The sequence below is a fragment of the Trachurus trachurus genome, assembly GCF_905171665.1.
Source record: "Trachurus trachurus genome assembly, chromosome: 14".
Lineage (NCBI taxonomy): Eukaryota > Metazoa > Chordata > Actinopteri > Carangiformes > Carangidae > Trachurus > Trachurus trachurus.
The window spans coordinates 32,649,213-32,662,579 of record NC_139903.1 but is presented as its reverse complement, the minus strand read 5'-3'; the positions used below and the strand labels follow the sequence as shown (position 1 = coordinate 32,662,579).

At 42.4% G+C, this 13,367-nt stretch overlaps 1 protein-coding gene across 1 annotated transcript in view; it reads left to right on the top strand.

The window, feature by feature from the left end:
• Positions 1–920: 920 nt before the first annotated feature.
• The window catches only part of LOC310997046 (trafficking protein particle complex subunit 14-like), a gene marked incomplete at both ends in the record, with an annotated part of 28,786 nt that continues 16,339 nt past the window's right edge, over positions 921–13,367 (top strand). The window contains 2 exons of the mRNA XM_083986619.1: positions 921–1,113; positions 10,156–10,472. Of these exons, the coding sequence (XP_083842745.1) occupies positions 921–1,113; positions 10,156–10,472 (510 nt within the window). The remainder of the gene's footprint in view (positions 1,114–10,155; positions 10,473–13,367) is intronic.

Here is a 13,367-nt window from a genome sequence, read left to right as displayed (position 1 = left end):
GCGGACGCAGAGACCAACAGAAACAGCAGTTAGCCTGGTGGACCTTTAGCCACCGTCTCTCCACAGATCTCAACAACCAGACTCAGTGACTCACTGCTCCAACCACAACGTGATGAAACATCCAGACACACAGACAGGAAGAGACTACAGTCAGAGTGACAGCTTCACCACCAATACCATCATCATCATCATCATCATCATCATCATCATCATCATCATCATCATCATCATCATCATCATCACCACCAGTGCAGAGGTGTGAACCCTGGAGGAAGAGCAGCAGCGGCTTCATCTCCCTGATCGCTGACGTCAGTTACTGAAGCTGCTCAGCAGTGACAGAGGAATGTTCAAGTGTTTCCCTTTCAACCTCAGTGTGTGTGTGTGTGTGTGTGTGTGTGTGCATTTAGCTGTTATGCTGCACACAACTGGAACAAACTACCAGCAGAACTGAGATCAGCCCCAACTGTCAGCACTTTTAAATCCAGGTTAAAAACATTTCTCTTTTCATGTGCTAATAGCTGAGCTCTTTTAAGAACTTTAAACTTTATCTATTTTATTTTATTTTACTTTTATTTGCTCTTGCTTTTAACTCTGTTTTTAGTGTTTGTTTTTATTCTGTAAATGCTTCTCTTTTTTTTATTTTTATGTTTTGTCTTTATGTAAAGCACATTGAGTTGCCTTGGTATGAAATGCGCTATAAAGATGCTTTGCCTTGCCTTGCCTTAGCTCAATATCATAGTATCTACCACGATATGGCCACTGAGAGGCGCAATCGTCTAAATTTCACCTCTCTGTAACTCGGTCCGTGCTTTTATTTTGATAGTGTAAACAGGAAGTGCACGTTCCTCTGCTTGTGTATCCGTGCATTGACTCTGGTCCTGCTCCTCCTCCTGCTCGCTCAGCCTCCTCCGGTCGTCGCCATGGTGCAGATGATGGAGTCGCAGTGCGAGTATTTCATGTATTTCCCGGCGGTGCCCATCACGGACCTGTCGGACCCGGCTCGATACCGCACCCTGCCCCGCCGCAGCCACCTCTACCTGGGGGAGACGGTCCGCTTCCTCCTGGTGCTGCGCTGCAGAGACGCTGCTGGGGCGACGCCGCCTGACGGGCCCGGTAAGGCGGGGGGGTGGGTGGAGGATGGAGGATGCCCCCCATCTGGCTCTAGATGGGAGGCTGGAGGGGGAGACATTTCTGTTATGTCAGTGTTGTGTCCATACAGAAAAAAGAACAGTGCATTTTATTCAGTAATTTGTCCTGTCATTGTTTTCATAAAAGGGGAAGTAGGTAGTGTTGTGACACAAAAAATATTATGATTAGTAACGTGTTTTTTTTTCCACAAATGAAACTGAAAGCAAGATAGTATATTAATATTTTAACAAGGGTAGGCCTAATACTGTGTGTGCATTTCTGAAAAATGTTTTTTTTTTTTTTTTGTGTGTGTGTGTGTGTGTGTTGTGTTTCCTTTTTTTTTTTTAATTTAGCATTGAACAACAATAAAAATGGCACGGTGTAGAGTGCAAACATAACAGTAGGGGAACCATGAAGCAAAAAGGTAAATAATAAATAAATCAAGGCAAATATATAAAGTACAATTTCCCAGGTATACACGTTCAACATAAAAACAGAGCAGCAAAAGATAAGTTACATTTAAATATAGTTTAGAAGAGAAGGAGACGAGAAATACTTTTTTTTTTTGCATACTTGTTTATCTTTTTAAGGGATGAAAAGAATAACTTAAACTCATTAATGAAACAAGAAAAGGAAGGTTTAGAGTTCCTCCATTTTGCACAATGGATATGATATTTACCCAAGAGTATAATAACATTAATAGTGTCAGAAACAGCCATGGTTAGATGATCTAAATAAAAGAGAATATCATATAATTTAAGAGGCAGTACATCTTTAATTTTTAAAGCAATCCAATTATATATGTCACACCAAAAAAGATGTGAAGTGGGACATATGGGACACACATAAAACATATGCTCTAGGGTTTCATCTTCATCATTACAGAACACATTTATCCACCTCATAACCAAATCTTTTCTTAAGAAATTCTGCCACTGGATACATTTTGTTTATAACTTTAAAGTGTGTTTCTTTAACTTTAGGTGAAATAGGCCATTTGATAAATTTGGAGTGTGCTTTGTCTAATGTGTTTGAAGTAACAGAATCAGATCCCCATGTGTTTCCTGATACTGCTCAGAACATACCAGAATAAGGACAAAGTACTACACTTGTAATACACCACAAGAGGAATCAGACATAAGATCAGAGATATAACGTTGCAGCCTGCAGAACAATTTACATTTCTAAAATAAAAGTTTGAACCAAAACTTAACAAAAGCAATAATCTGTGTGCCTGTCAATAAATCTACAGGGAGCAAAGTGAGAAGATGGTCATCATAATGTCCCACCTTCCAGACCAACAGGAAGAACCACCAATATTCAGTGAGGTTGATTTGTGTTTAGTTCAGTTCATTGTTGTCAATTTAATTATGAAATGAAATGTTAATAGAAAAAAGAGCGGAGGACAAACTGGGACCACACTAACAAGCTCTCACTGCTAAAACTAACTTAAAGGATATACTATACCAGGGGTACTCAAATACATTTTTCGAAGGGCCAGATTTTTTCTTAACAGACACCTTGGGGGCCGCACATTCAAATAGGCCTAGATTGAAATTAAATTCACCTTTTTCGTCTAATAATTTAAATATTTTTATTTTACTTGTAAGCACATACTTTTTATTTATACACTTCATGGTGTTTTGTATGATATAAAATGAAAAATCTTGACATTATCATATCATCATTTACATATCATGCTGGAGCTTTACACTGCTGACTTGTATCCTCAGACATGCCCTGTGATTTTCATCTTAAATATGAAAGGAGGCTGTGACCATCACAGGACATGTCTGACTCTGTTCTGAGGATACAAGTCATTGGTCCTGAAATGTGTGTTTCTCTTCTATAATACACATTCTACATCTCGGAGGCGACGTCTTTCCACACATGGACTTCCTTCACCTTTCAAACGAGGCAGAGCTCAGTGGGAAAGGGTAGGAGACACAGGCCGAGGGCACCGGGACACAACACCGGGGGGGAAGCAGGTCGTGCAGCTGTGCGCCGCTGACGTGCACGAAAAAACAATTGCGTCTCATCAAATGCGCGCGGCTACGGCTTTTGAGTTGTGAGCGTGCATGACGCGCGGTTACATTGAATGGGTTTGAGCGCGCGCAAAAGACGCTTAATCTGAACGGCCCCCCATGTATGATGCACACACAGTTGAACCAAGACGGTGGTGAAAATCACCCACGGTCTCTGCAGACAGGCAGGGAAAACCCTGCAGTCCAGCCTGCTCCCCAAACACTCGCACATGGTGATTTGGGTTTGTCAGTGTTTCTGTATCCCAGTGCAGGGCCTCACAGGCACACACAAACGCTCTGCACGTGTTTCCATGTCCCAGCGCTTTGACTTACAGGCGCACGGAGCCCGAGAAATACAGTATGTAGCAGAGGAGGCTGGTCCATTGAGGCAGAGGAGGTTGGTCCTCCTCTATTTTTGAGAGGCAAAAGGAAAATTTATTTTTTATTTAAGAAAGAGTAACTGGTTGAAATAAATCATTACCAAATCTCAGTATAATTTATAAAATATTATATATGTATTTTATCATAAAAAAAGTTTGTTTTTTGGAAGAAAATCCACTTAAAACGGCTCAACTGCGCCGCCAGCAGGCTCAGGAGACAGAGCAGGCTGTGTGAGGAGCAGGGAGCAGGAAGGTGGGGGTGTCAGTGCCCGATCCGTACCCGGAACACGATCCGTTCCAGGACGCTTCTGCGCATGCGCACGCACATGCGCACTTCCCCCTTCTTTTAGTTTACGGCAGACACCGCGGATATGCATGAAAACAGAGACGTTCTATGAGGAAAAACACAAGCACGTCGCAACGAATTCCCCTCTGTTCTATTTCTGATTAAATTAAATGTAATGTAGACCGATCAGTTAATTGTAAAACATTTATTTATTGATGTAAATGTGGTGATTTCTGCACATACAGACAGCAGCAAGTCAGCACTGCTCCTCTGACCAGCTCCTCCTGAAGCTTCACTTTTCATTTACACAAACTAATCAATGAGACCATAAATTAATCTGCTCGCTTTCTCCACCGGCATGACGACGTCTGGGTGACCGGTCAATCACCTCAGCCGACCGGCTGCTGCCTCTGAGATGAGCCGAGCAGCGAGCTAACGTTAGCTCCCGGTGGCTACTCCCAGCTCTGCTCCCAGCATAGAGGCTCCCAGCTAGCTCTGCACTTCTCCCAAAACCGGAGCAAACTTCCAGACGTCAGTTGGATAAACTGACCACAGATTAGGACTCTAAACTGTGACTTTCTCGCATGAAAAAATATTTAAAATTAATAAAGTGACGTTTTAACAACGCTACGGCGGACTTTTAGCTGCTCTACTGCTAGGCTATCAGTTAGCATATCTTTGAAGCTAATGCCGTAAAACGGCGCATGCGCAGAAGCGCTGGAACGGATCGTGTTCCGGGTACGGATCGGGCACTGACAGGGGGCTCTACGGAGGTGGCAAGATTTTTACTTCCCTAACTGGCCTCGGGGCGGGATCTTCTTCCATTGACTCAATGCATTTAGGATGTCTTCATCCTGACCTGTGATTGGCTAAGACACGTAAAATGACGTCATGACGGAGGAGGCTCTTCTGTACCAATCAGCAATCAGAACACAAGATTGACAGCAGGTTGGTCCAATGACAGTTCTCCAACCCCCCTTGGTTACTGTTGCTATGTGCGCCAAACTTTCACTCCCAGCCGTGCTGCTTATGCTGCTCCTAGCACAAGAAATACGGAGTTTTCAGAGATATTGGCATCGATTTGAAAGGAAATATCAGCAGATTTCTGGATAAACTGTTAGGAGATATCAGAGAGAAGCAGTCAGAGAGATTGTTAATAGTTTTCAGTTACGTGACCTGGGCAGCTGGAGGGTAAACAAAGACACGACCGGACTTTTTTTTTTTTTCTCCGCCATCAGCTCAGGTAAAAGCATAGCTATATCTAAGAGGTAAAAGCCAAATATGTATGTAATTTGAGTGGAACACTTTGTTTTGTTATTAATAATTACAGATTTTCATGGTTTTTGTTTTTCCTTTTTAAATCAGAGGGTGTAAATCCCCACTGTGGCATTTACAGGTGTTGAACACTGGCCTGCTTTTTTTTTTTTTTTACATCCCACATCCAAGATCATGGCTCTGTCTTTTTCATTAGGCCTGTGTTAATCTGAAAACAGTAAGATTTAATAAAATTATGTTGTTTTTAAGAAATCTTGTAAGACATTGTTTTACTGTTTAATTTTCATTGAATATAATAAAGTAGGGAGAAGTAGTGCTATAAAATAAAATGAGGCCGTGGACTGGTGTTCCTCCTGTCCTCCCTAATTTTTTCAGTCACCAGCCGCCACTGGTATGTAGTAATATATAAACTAGTAGAACTCAGTCGCGGGCCTGATTGGAAGGTTTGGCGGGCCGGATGCGGCCCGCGGGCCGCCTATTGATAGCTTTCATGTGACGTCACGGTCCGTATGGAACGCCCCCCTGGCGGTCAAAACAATCCACTTCCCCGCTGTCCGCGGATTAGGACAAGGCAGAAAAACACACACTGCTCCCTGCTGCTTCAAAAATACCGGTGTTATGGCCCAACTGGTGTCTGATTTAACTGGTTACCGAACCGAACAACAGCTGTGCTGCACTTCCGTCAGCAGATTTGTCACAAATTCACAAATAAAGCCGCAGTTCACATGTTACTGCAGCCAATATGCGTCTGTGAGTGAACCTGTTCCGCCAATCTACAGACATCAGCGCCACACGACACTCTGCACAACACTGCACACTATGACAAAGCCTGTCATGTTAAAGTTACGAACTAATGGAAAACACTCTGAAAATACGCTAAACAACACCGGTCATCGTCCTCGCCGCGCCGCGGTCGGTCCCGACCCTCGTTACCGTGTCGCTGCCGCCGCGGGCGGTACTGTTGCCGGTGTCCGGTGGCGGCGGTCCCGCCGGTTACCATCGCCGCCGCCGCCGCCGGGTCCTGCTGCTGTCGGACCGCCGTCATCGTTGCCGTCGGTAGCGGTGCGTAGCAAAGCTCCGGGGGGTAAAGAGGGGGCAGCTGGTCACCGTGCAGCCCAGCTAAGGGCTCTGGTTTGTGGGTGAGAGGAGCAGGGAGCCTGGGCTCAGTGGGCTGGAGCTCAGACTGTGGAGCTCAGCGGAGCTGCGGTACCAGGACGGTGTTCCCGTACAGGAAAGTTACAGGTACATTTCTACCACTTCAATTAGTTCAGAAACATTATTTTAAGATTAAAAAAAACTACAAAATGGGGCTTTTAATCAGAAACCAGTTGAGCCATAACACCGGAGGTATTGGTTGCAAGCGGTGGAGGATGATGGATTCTCCACCAGGTAATAAACATCGCCCAACTGGAGCTTCGGCAGGGAACTGGTCATTTTAAACAGCTCGTATACAGCAGCTGGTGTTGAATATGGGCCACAAGTGCCCAAAACTTCAAAGCTGTTTTTATATCTTTCTTTCTCGGCCGCTGACAGATGATTTAAGTCATTACTCGGTTGTTTGTCCATAGAAAGTCCATTGTGGGGCCACTTTGGAATGTTGCTTTTGACCGCCAGGGCCCTGGGACGTGACGTCAGTGAAAGCTATCAATTGAGTACCGCTGTATACTATACTTAAAGGAGCATTACAGTTTTTCTCGATTGTTTACACACATTTTCTGAAAGCATGCCTCATACTCTCAGAACTCTACACACAAATCCAAAAACACACACACAATGGGCAAAACCCCTCACTTCTCCTGCAAAATTAAACTTTACATTCAAAACAATGTTACCGTATTTATTCTCAAAATGCTATTTTAGCCTCAAATGACACACACAAACCATCATATGAATAGACATTTATAAGAACCAGTTGAACACTGATGTGCTCAGTGTAAAACACTATGATGAATGGAAAACACAAACACAAAAAAAGCCTGAGTCATTATGATGAATGGAGTAGAAACTCCATTCATCATAATGACTCAGGCTTTTTTTTTTTTTTTTACTGTATTACAGACAGTACACACTGTATATAAATGTGTTGTAAAATTTTATTGTTTTGATACTCAGAACACTCAAATACACGGTAACAAATGAAATGCGTGAAGACGCGACTGAGGTGGCCGCATGACGATGCAGCCATGCTGATCTGACCACAAAAGAGAAAAAAAAAAGAGTTGGTCGGTGTCAGCTGGTTTACGGCCGAACAATTTTGAAAGACTGAACACATAATTTTGACAAGATGAGACTATAGTAACCTGTAGCTCACCTAGTAGAGCAGTACTCTTTGTAGTCAAAGACTTTGTTCTAGTCTTGGTTCGAATCCTTCTATCAACATGCAATTTTGGTGATCAATGCATTTTCTTTTCTCATCATCATTATGATCACTGCTATATATATGTGTTTGTGTGTGTTTGTGTTGTGTGGCCTCTCTCTCTGTTTGGTTTCTCTCTGTTTGGTTCCAGTCCATCACTGCCTGTTGCCCTTTTTTGCTAAAGCTCTGATTGCTAATTGTAATGTGTTTACCCATGTGATGAGTCAGTGTGCATAGTAGGGAACTAACTTTAGAATTTTGAATAACAGTGTGTTACTCGTGAAAACAAGAGATTTTCTTCATGAAAATTGAGCCAAATGCAGAGAATTGTGTGTAGTGTTTTGAAAAAAGTGTGTTATAGAACTGCAAATTGAGTGTAAAGCAGGAATTGTGCTTGTAGTTTAGCAGACTTGGTTCAGGGGGTTGGTGCATGAGTTAGATGTTGAGGCTATTGTGCCTCAAGAACCAGAAATTGTGTGTAAACAATCGAGAAAAACTGTAACGCAAATCTGCGGCCACTAGATGGAGCCAGTGGCGGAGCATAGCTATCAGATATCAGAAGTGTGTGTCTCTCCTCCGTGTTAGGCTTTATGCTATTTAAAAATCAGCTGTCAGAGAGAGAGCAGCCTCGTTTGGTGATAAGAAGAACAAGTTCTCTAGTGTAGGAACATGAGGAGAAAAAACATGCAGGTTTTGTGTAACATTATAAGACGGCGCCCCATGGACACTACACTGTAAATTTAGTTATGGCTCCCCCTGACCTATCTTTTGCATATTTCAGCTTATTTTATGCTATTACTGCTGTATTTGTGATAATGCTCCTTTAAAATAGGAATCATCACATTAAAAAGTAGCTTAGACACTTTTTACTTATTTCAAGCTGATTTTCACCTATTAAAATCTGATAGTGGAGCAAGTTTTTCTTTCTTATTACAAGCACAAAAAAACTTGATTTCACTGGCAGATTTTTCTACTTATTTCAATTAAAAATTAGTTTGAAACAAGTAAATTTTTTTGGTGATGAGTCTTATTTTAAGTGGAAAGAGATTAGTTTTGAATACAATTTAGACATTTTTAACAAGAAATAAAACAAATATTCCTGGAAATATTTTGAGTTTTTGCAGTGCTGGAGCAAACTAAGTTTATATTCTGCTGGGCCAAACCAGGCCTAGGCTACACCAGAGAACAGCTGCAGCTGAAACTAGACCAAGGGCTGAATCATCAACAAGCCAAAGCTCAAAGTCCAATATACGTATTGTAGCATCCCCGGCTAAATGATGGTCGAACTCTCAAACTGACGGTTCACAATGCTTTATTCCTTGGACCGTTTCAATTGTAAACACACCGTAAGAGCTATGAAAAGAAGAAGAATATAAAATACAATTACCTTTCCTTTTACTTTCAACTGCTTTCATCACATAAACAATCATCTTTTTATCTGTTTTAATAAACTCATTGTAGGCTCACAAGTTTTACTCCATGAATTTAAATATTTATTTTAACTGAAGGACAAAATCCCATAGAGTGCAATATAAAACAATATTTAACATGAAATTAGCATTTTTAATTTAGTTTTTAATCCAATAAACAGTTTTTAACCTTAGCAGACCTTATATAAAACAGACAAAATACGTCTTGTTGCATTAATAAAACAACCAACGAATTAGCGTATAGCTTCATCTCACTTCAATACAGACCGACACGGCAGCTCGGCCGATGCTAATAGTAGCTACTGCTAACCACAACACGTTTCATACATGAAAATATCCACGTCAACCAAACTCGAGCCGGACATAAATAAGGCATGAAAAGGTAACAAAACAAACCTTGTGCCCCTTATTAGCCAGGTGCTAGGACATTTCATGTAAGTTAGGCACACTTTAGCATTGAAGACACTCTCTTGTGTTGGTTTGTGTGTGTCTGCATGGACCTTCGCTGAGCTCTCTGACTTTTGTCCACTATTCAGCTTTTTAATCATTGAATGTATTATTTGTATGTTGATAATCAATTTTTTTTTTTTTTCTTTTAGGGTGACTTTTAAAGGGATAGTATAATTTTTTTAAAGTGGGGTTGTATGATCTACAAATAGCCCCTAAGTACTTTAATTGCAGTAGAAGACTCTCTGCACTCCTCCCGTTAGCAACGCCAGCCCATAGCCCTGCCCAGAGATTTACAACATACAGTGTTGTGAACAGACCCAAAGAAACGGCCTATTTTCACGGCCTAAAAGAGGTTTTACGTGAAAAAAAAACACAGTTCCATTGTTCGCTTTAATATAATTTTTTCCAGCCCCTCAAAGTGCAGGAAAAACGCAGTTTTTATTTGGACCTAACCAACTGCTGATCGGCGGGCTCTAACCCTGGGTGGAGGGATACGTGAGTTGTAAATCTCTGGGCAGGGCTATGGGCTGGCGTTGCTAACGGGAGGAGTGCAGAGAGTCTTCTACTGCAATTAAAGTACTTAGGGGCTATTTGTAGATCATACAACCCCACTTTAAAAAAATGCTACTATCCCTTTAATATATAAAAAATAAAAGCCTTGCTTTAAAGAATGTTAATAAGTAAACATAAGAACACATTTATAGATGTGAAAGGTCATTTACACGTATACTGGACTAAACCAGAGCTAGAACTGTAGTGATGATGGAACTAATCAGACTGTATCTACTGTGTGTGTCTCCAGCAGGGCCCGGTGACAGCGCTGCAGGTTTTGGGAGCGAGTCGGCCAGCAGCCGGGCGTGGAGGGAGCTGGCCGGCTCTCTGTGCGCCGTGGCCAGCGTGAGTCCGGGCGAGAGCAGCCGCCACCGAGGCAACCACCACCAGCATCACCACGACTACCAGAGCGGCGGGGACGAGGCTAACGAAGACGGCGAGGAGGACTACATCGCGGCGGCCGAGGCGGCGATCGCGGCGCTGGGGAGCCGGGTGGACTCCCGCTGCCGCAGCTTCAGGGACTGCAAACCGCTGCTCATACACAACTCCTCTGGGACGGGGTCCAGGGAGTTCCGCAGGGCTCCGGTTCAGGTGCAGTGCTGCTGATGCTGAGGCTGATAGGCCAGACACACAACATCAAAATGATATTTTTTCCGTATCATGCAGCACCAGTCCAAACACATTCACATTCATTTAATTGGTGACTCTAATGGGACTTTCACACCTATCTGAACCAAAATTAAAGCAGAAGGAAGTGATCCGGTCGTTTTGGCTAATGCTGCGTTCCAGGCAGGCTTTTGAAACCGTAAATTACAGCTTCAAGTCACAACTTACAACTTTGTAGCGTTCCAGGCAACTCACTCGTGTTTTTCTGACCTGTTTTACCTGTGAAAGTCACTATAACGGCCACTCGTAACTTCCGACCCGTGAAGTCGTACCAGATCGAACTGGTACGACTTCACAGGTCGGAAAAACACGAGTTACGGGCTGCCTTGAACGCACCATAACTTCTTGTCAGCCGATGGAGTTAGCAGCCCCCGCCCTCGTCATGGATCTATTGGTCCTCGTCCCTACGTCTCCACATTCACGCGCATCCCTTGGCTGCACACACAGCCCTTCATGCCGTTCTCTCTCCTCATTGGATAAAACTTGTAGGATACGAGAAAAGTTTTCTCCTCGGCTCAGAGCAGAGCAGAGTGACTGAGAGACCCGTGTTTCAGACCAAACACTCTATATAAATGATTGCTGTCGGAAGATATAACTATTTAAGACTTATATTAACACAAAAATATCGCTTACTTCTGCTTTAAGTAAGTAAGTAAATTTAATTTATATAGCACTTTTCATAGATAAAATCACAAAGTGTTTCACAACAAGGAGAAAATGCAATTAAATACAGTACAGAGATCACAACAAGAATAACAGCACAATTACAGGTCAACTTTACAGAGGCCCCACAACGTCAACATCAGTTGAAAGCAGTGTTGTTTTCGTTAACGATGACGATGGCGAAATATTTTCGTTGACGCCCCTTTTTTTCATGACGATAACGAGACGGTGACGAGATAAACACGGCTCTCTGATGACGAAAACATGACGAGACGTTTTCGTTGACGAGACGAGAACGGACGTAAATGTTAGTGGTCGGGCTGTGATCGCCTCTACATTCCATATTATGGATTGTCATTACTCTAAGCTTCACACGATTTAGCCGCCCGGTGCTTGTGATCAGAGCGGCAGAGAGCAGCAGGTAGTGATCAGCTGCTCCGGTGACCGCGGCGCTGACGGGTGGATGGTCAGACGTTCAACATGCATGATGTTTCTGCTTATTGTGCGTGTAATCTTTCAATTAAAATCAACAAGTATCTGTAACGCTGCTGCATCCTTGTGTGGTCACACCACCACCTGACATGCAGCGCATTCTGCTCCACACACCTGCCGTCACTCCACCAGAAGATACATGGACGTATTTTAAATATAATCCAGCAGAAAAAAAAATTGAATGCACCAGGCTACTGTTACCACTTTATCTGTGTGTAGGCTAATGCATAATCCTTAGACCATAAAGTATTTGCCATTGGGTGGAAACATTATGTGTAAAACCATTCCTTTATTGAATTAATTTGTTAAAAGACTTTTTTTTTGTTTTTTTGTTTTACTGAAACTGGCTAAAACTAGACGAAAACCTTTTTGAGTTTCCGTCGACTAAAACTAGACTGAAACTATCACATATAGAAATGACTAAAACTGACTAAAACTAATAAGTATTTTCGTCAAAAAAACTAAGACTAAGACTAAATCTAAAATGCCTGCCAAAAACAACACTGGTTGAAAGCCTGTCTAAAAAGATAAGTTTTTTCTTAAAACCTTCAGTGGACTCTATGCTGCGTAAGGTCGATGGTAGAGCACTCCAGAGGCGAGGGGCACAGGCCTGGAAAGAGCAGTCACCTCGAGTTTTAAAACGGGTGCGGGGGACCATCAAGAGTTTCTGGTCTGATGACCTTAGTGAACGTGAGGGGGAATGGGGTCTCAGTAGCTCAGTGATGTACGAGGGAGCTTGTTCATGGAGGGCTCTAAAAACAAGTACTAAAATCTTAAAATGAATCCTAAAATGAACTGGTAACCAATGTAAGGAATATAAAACTGGGGTGATATGATCCCTTTTCTTAGATCCAGTTCTGAGCCTTGCAGCTGCGTTCTGCACGGTTTGAAGGCCATTTACAGCCTTTTTGTTAAAACACATAAAAAGAGCATTACAGTAGTCAATGCGAGATGAAATGAAAGCATGAATTATCATCTCCATTTCAGGTCTTGAAATCATGGACCTCAGTTTCGCTATATTTTGCAGATGATAGAAACAATTTTTCACCAACTGTTTACAGTGGTGAAAAATTGCAGGTTTGAAGGCTCCTCAGACCACGGTCTGGACCAAATACCTGAAATTTGGTCCGACCAAAAGACGTGGTCTTGGTCCGGATCAAACTCAACCATGATTCACACTTTTGCAGTGTGAAAGCTTTTTTTTTTCATTGGTTCAGACTTTTTATACCTTTAAAGAGGAACTATGCAAGTCTGGTCACTTTTCCTCTGTTTTGCTAACCCTCCTCTTGGCCATGTGCATTTGTTTTCAATTAAAAATCAATACGTGGAGCGGTGGATAACGTTATTTATCATATACCATGTTACCATGTGTATATTTGTGTAGTTTTATCTGTCATAAACAAAGACAGCAGCAAAATCCTGCTTAGTTCTTTTACAAATCTATTACAGTAATGTCAAGTGTAGGGAGACGCAGCATACGTAGGCGATGAGGACAGGACATCGATAACCAACCGGATCAATGTAGCAGCACCAAGCTGTTTTTTTTTTCTATTAGGTGTGTGAATTAGTTGTCCATATGTGAGTCTGTGAGGTTGGCTGTCTCAGTATCTCTTTGTAGGACTGGCGACCTCTCTGAGATTAGCTTTGGTGATTGTGTGTCTTATA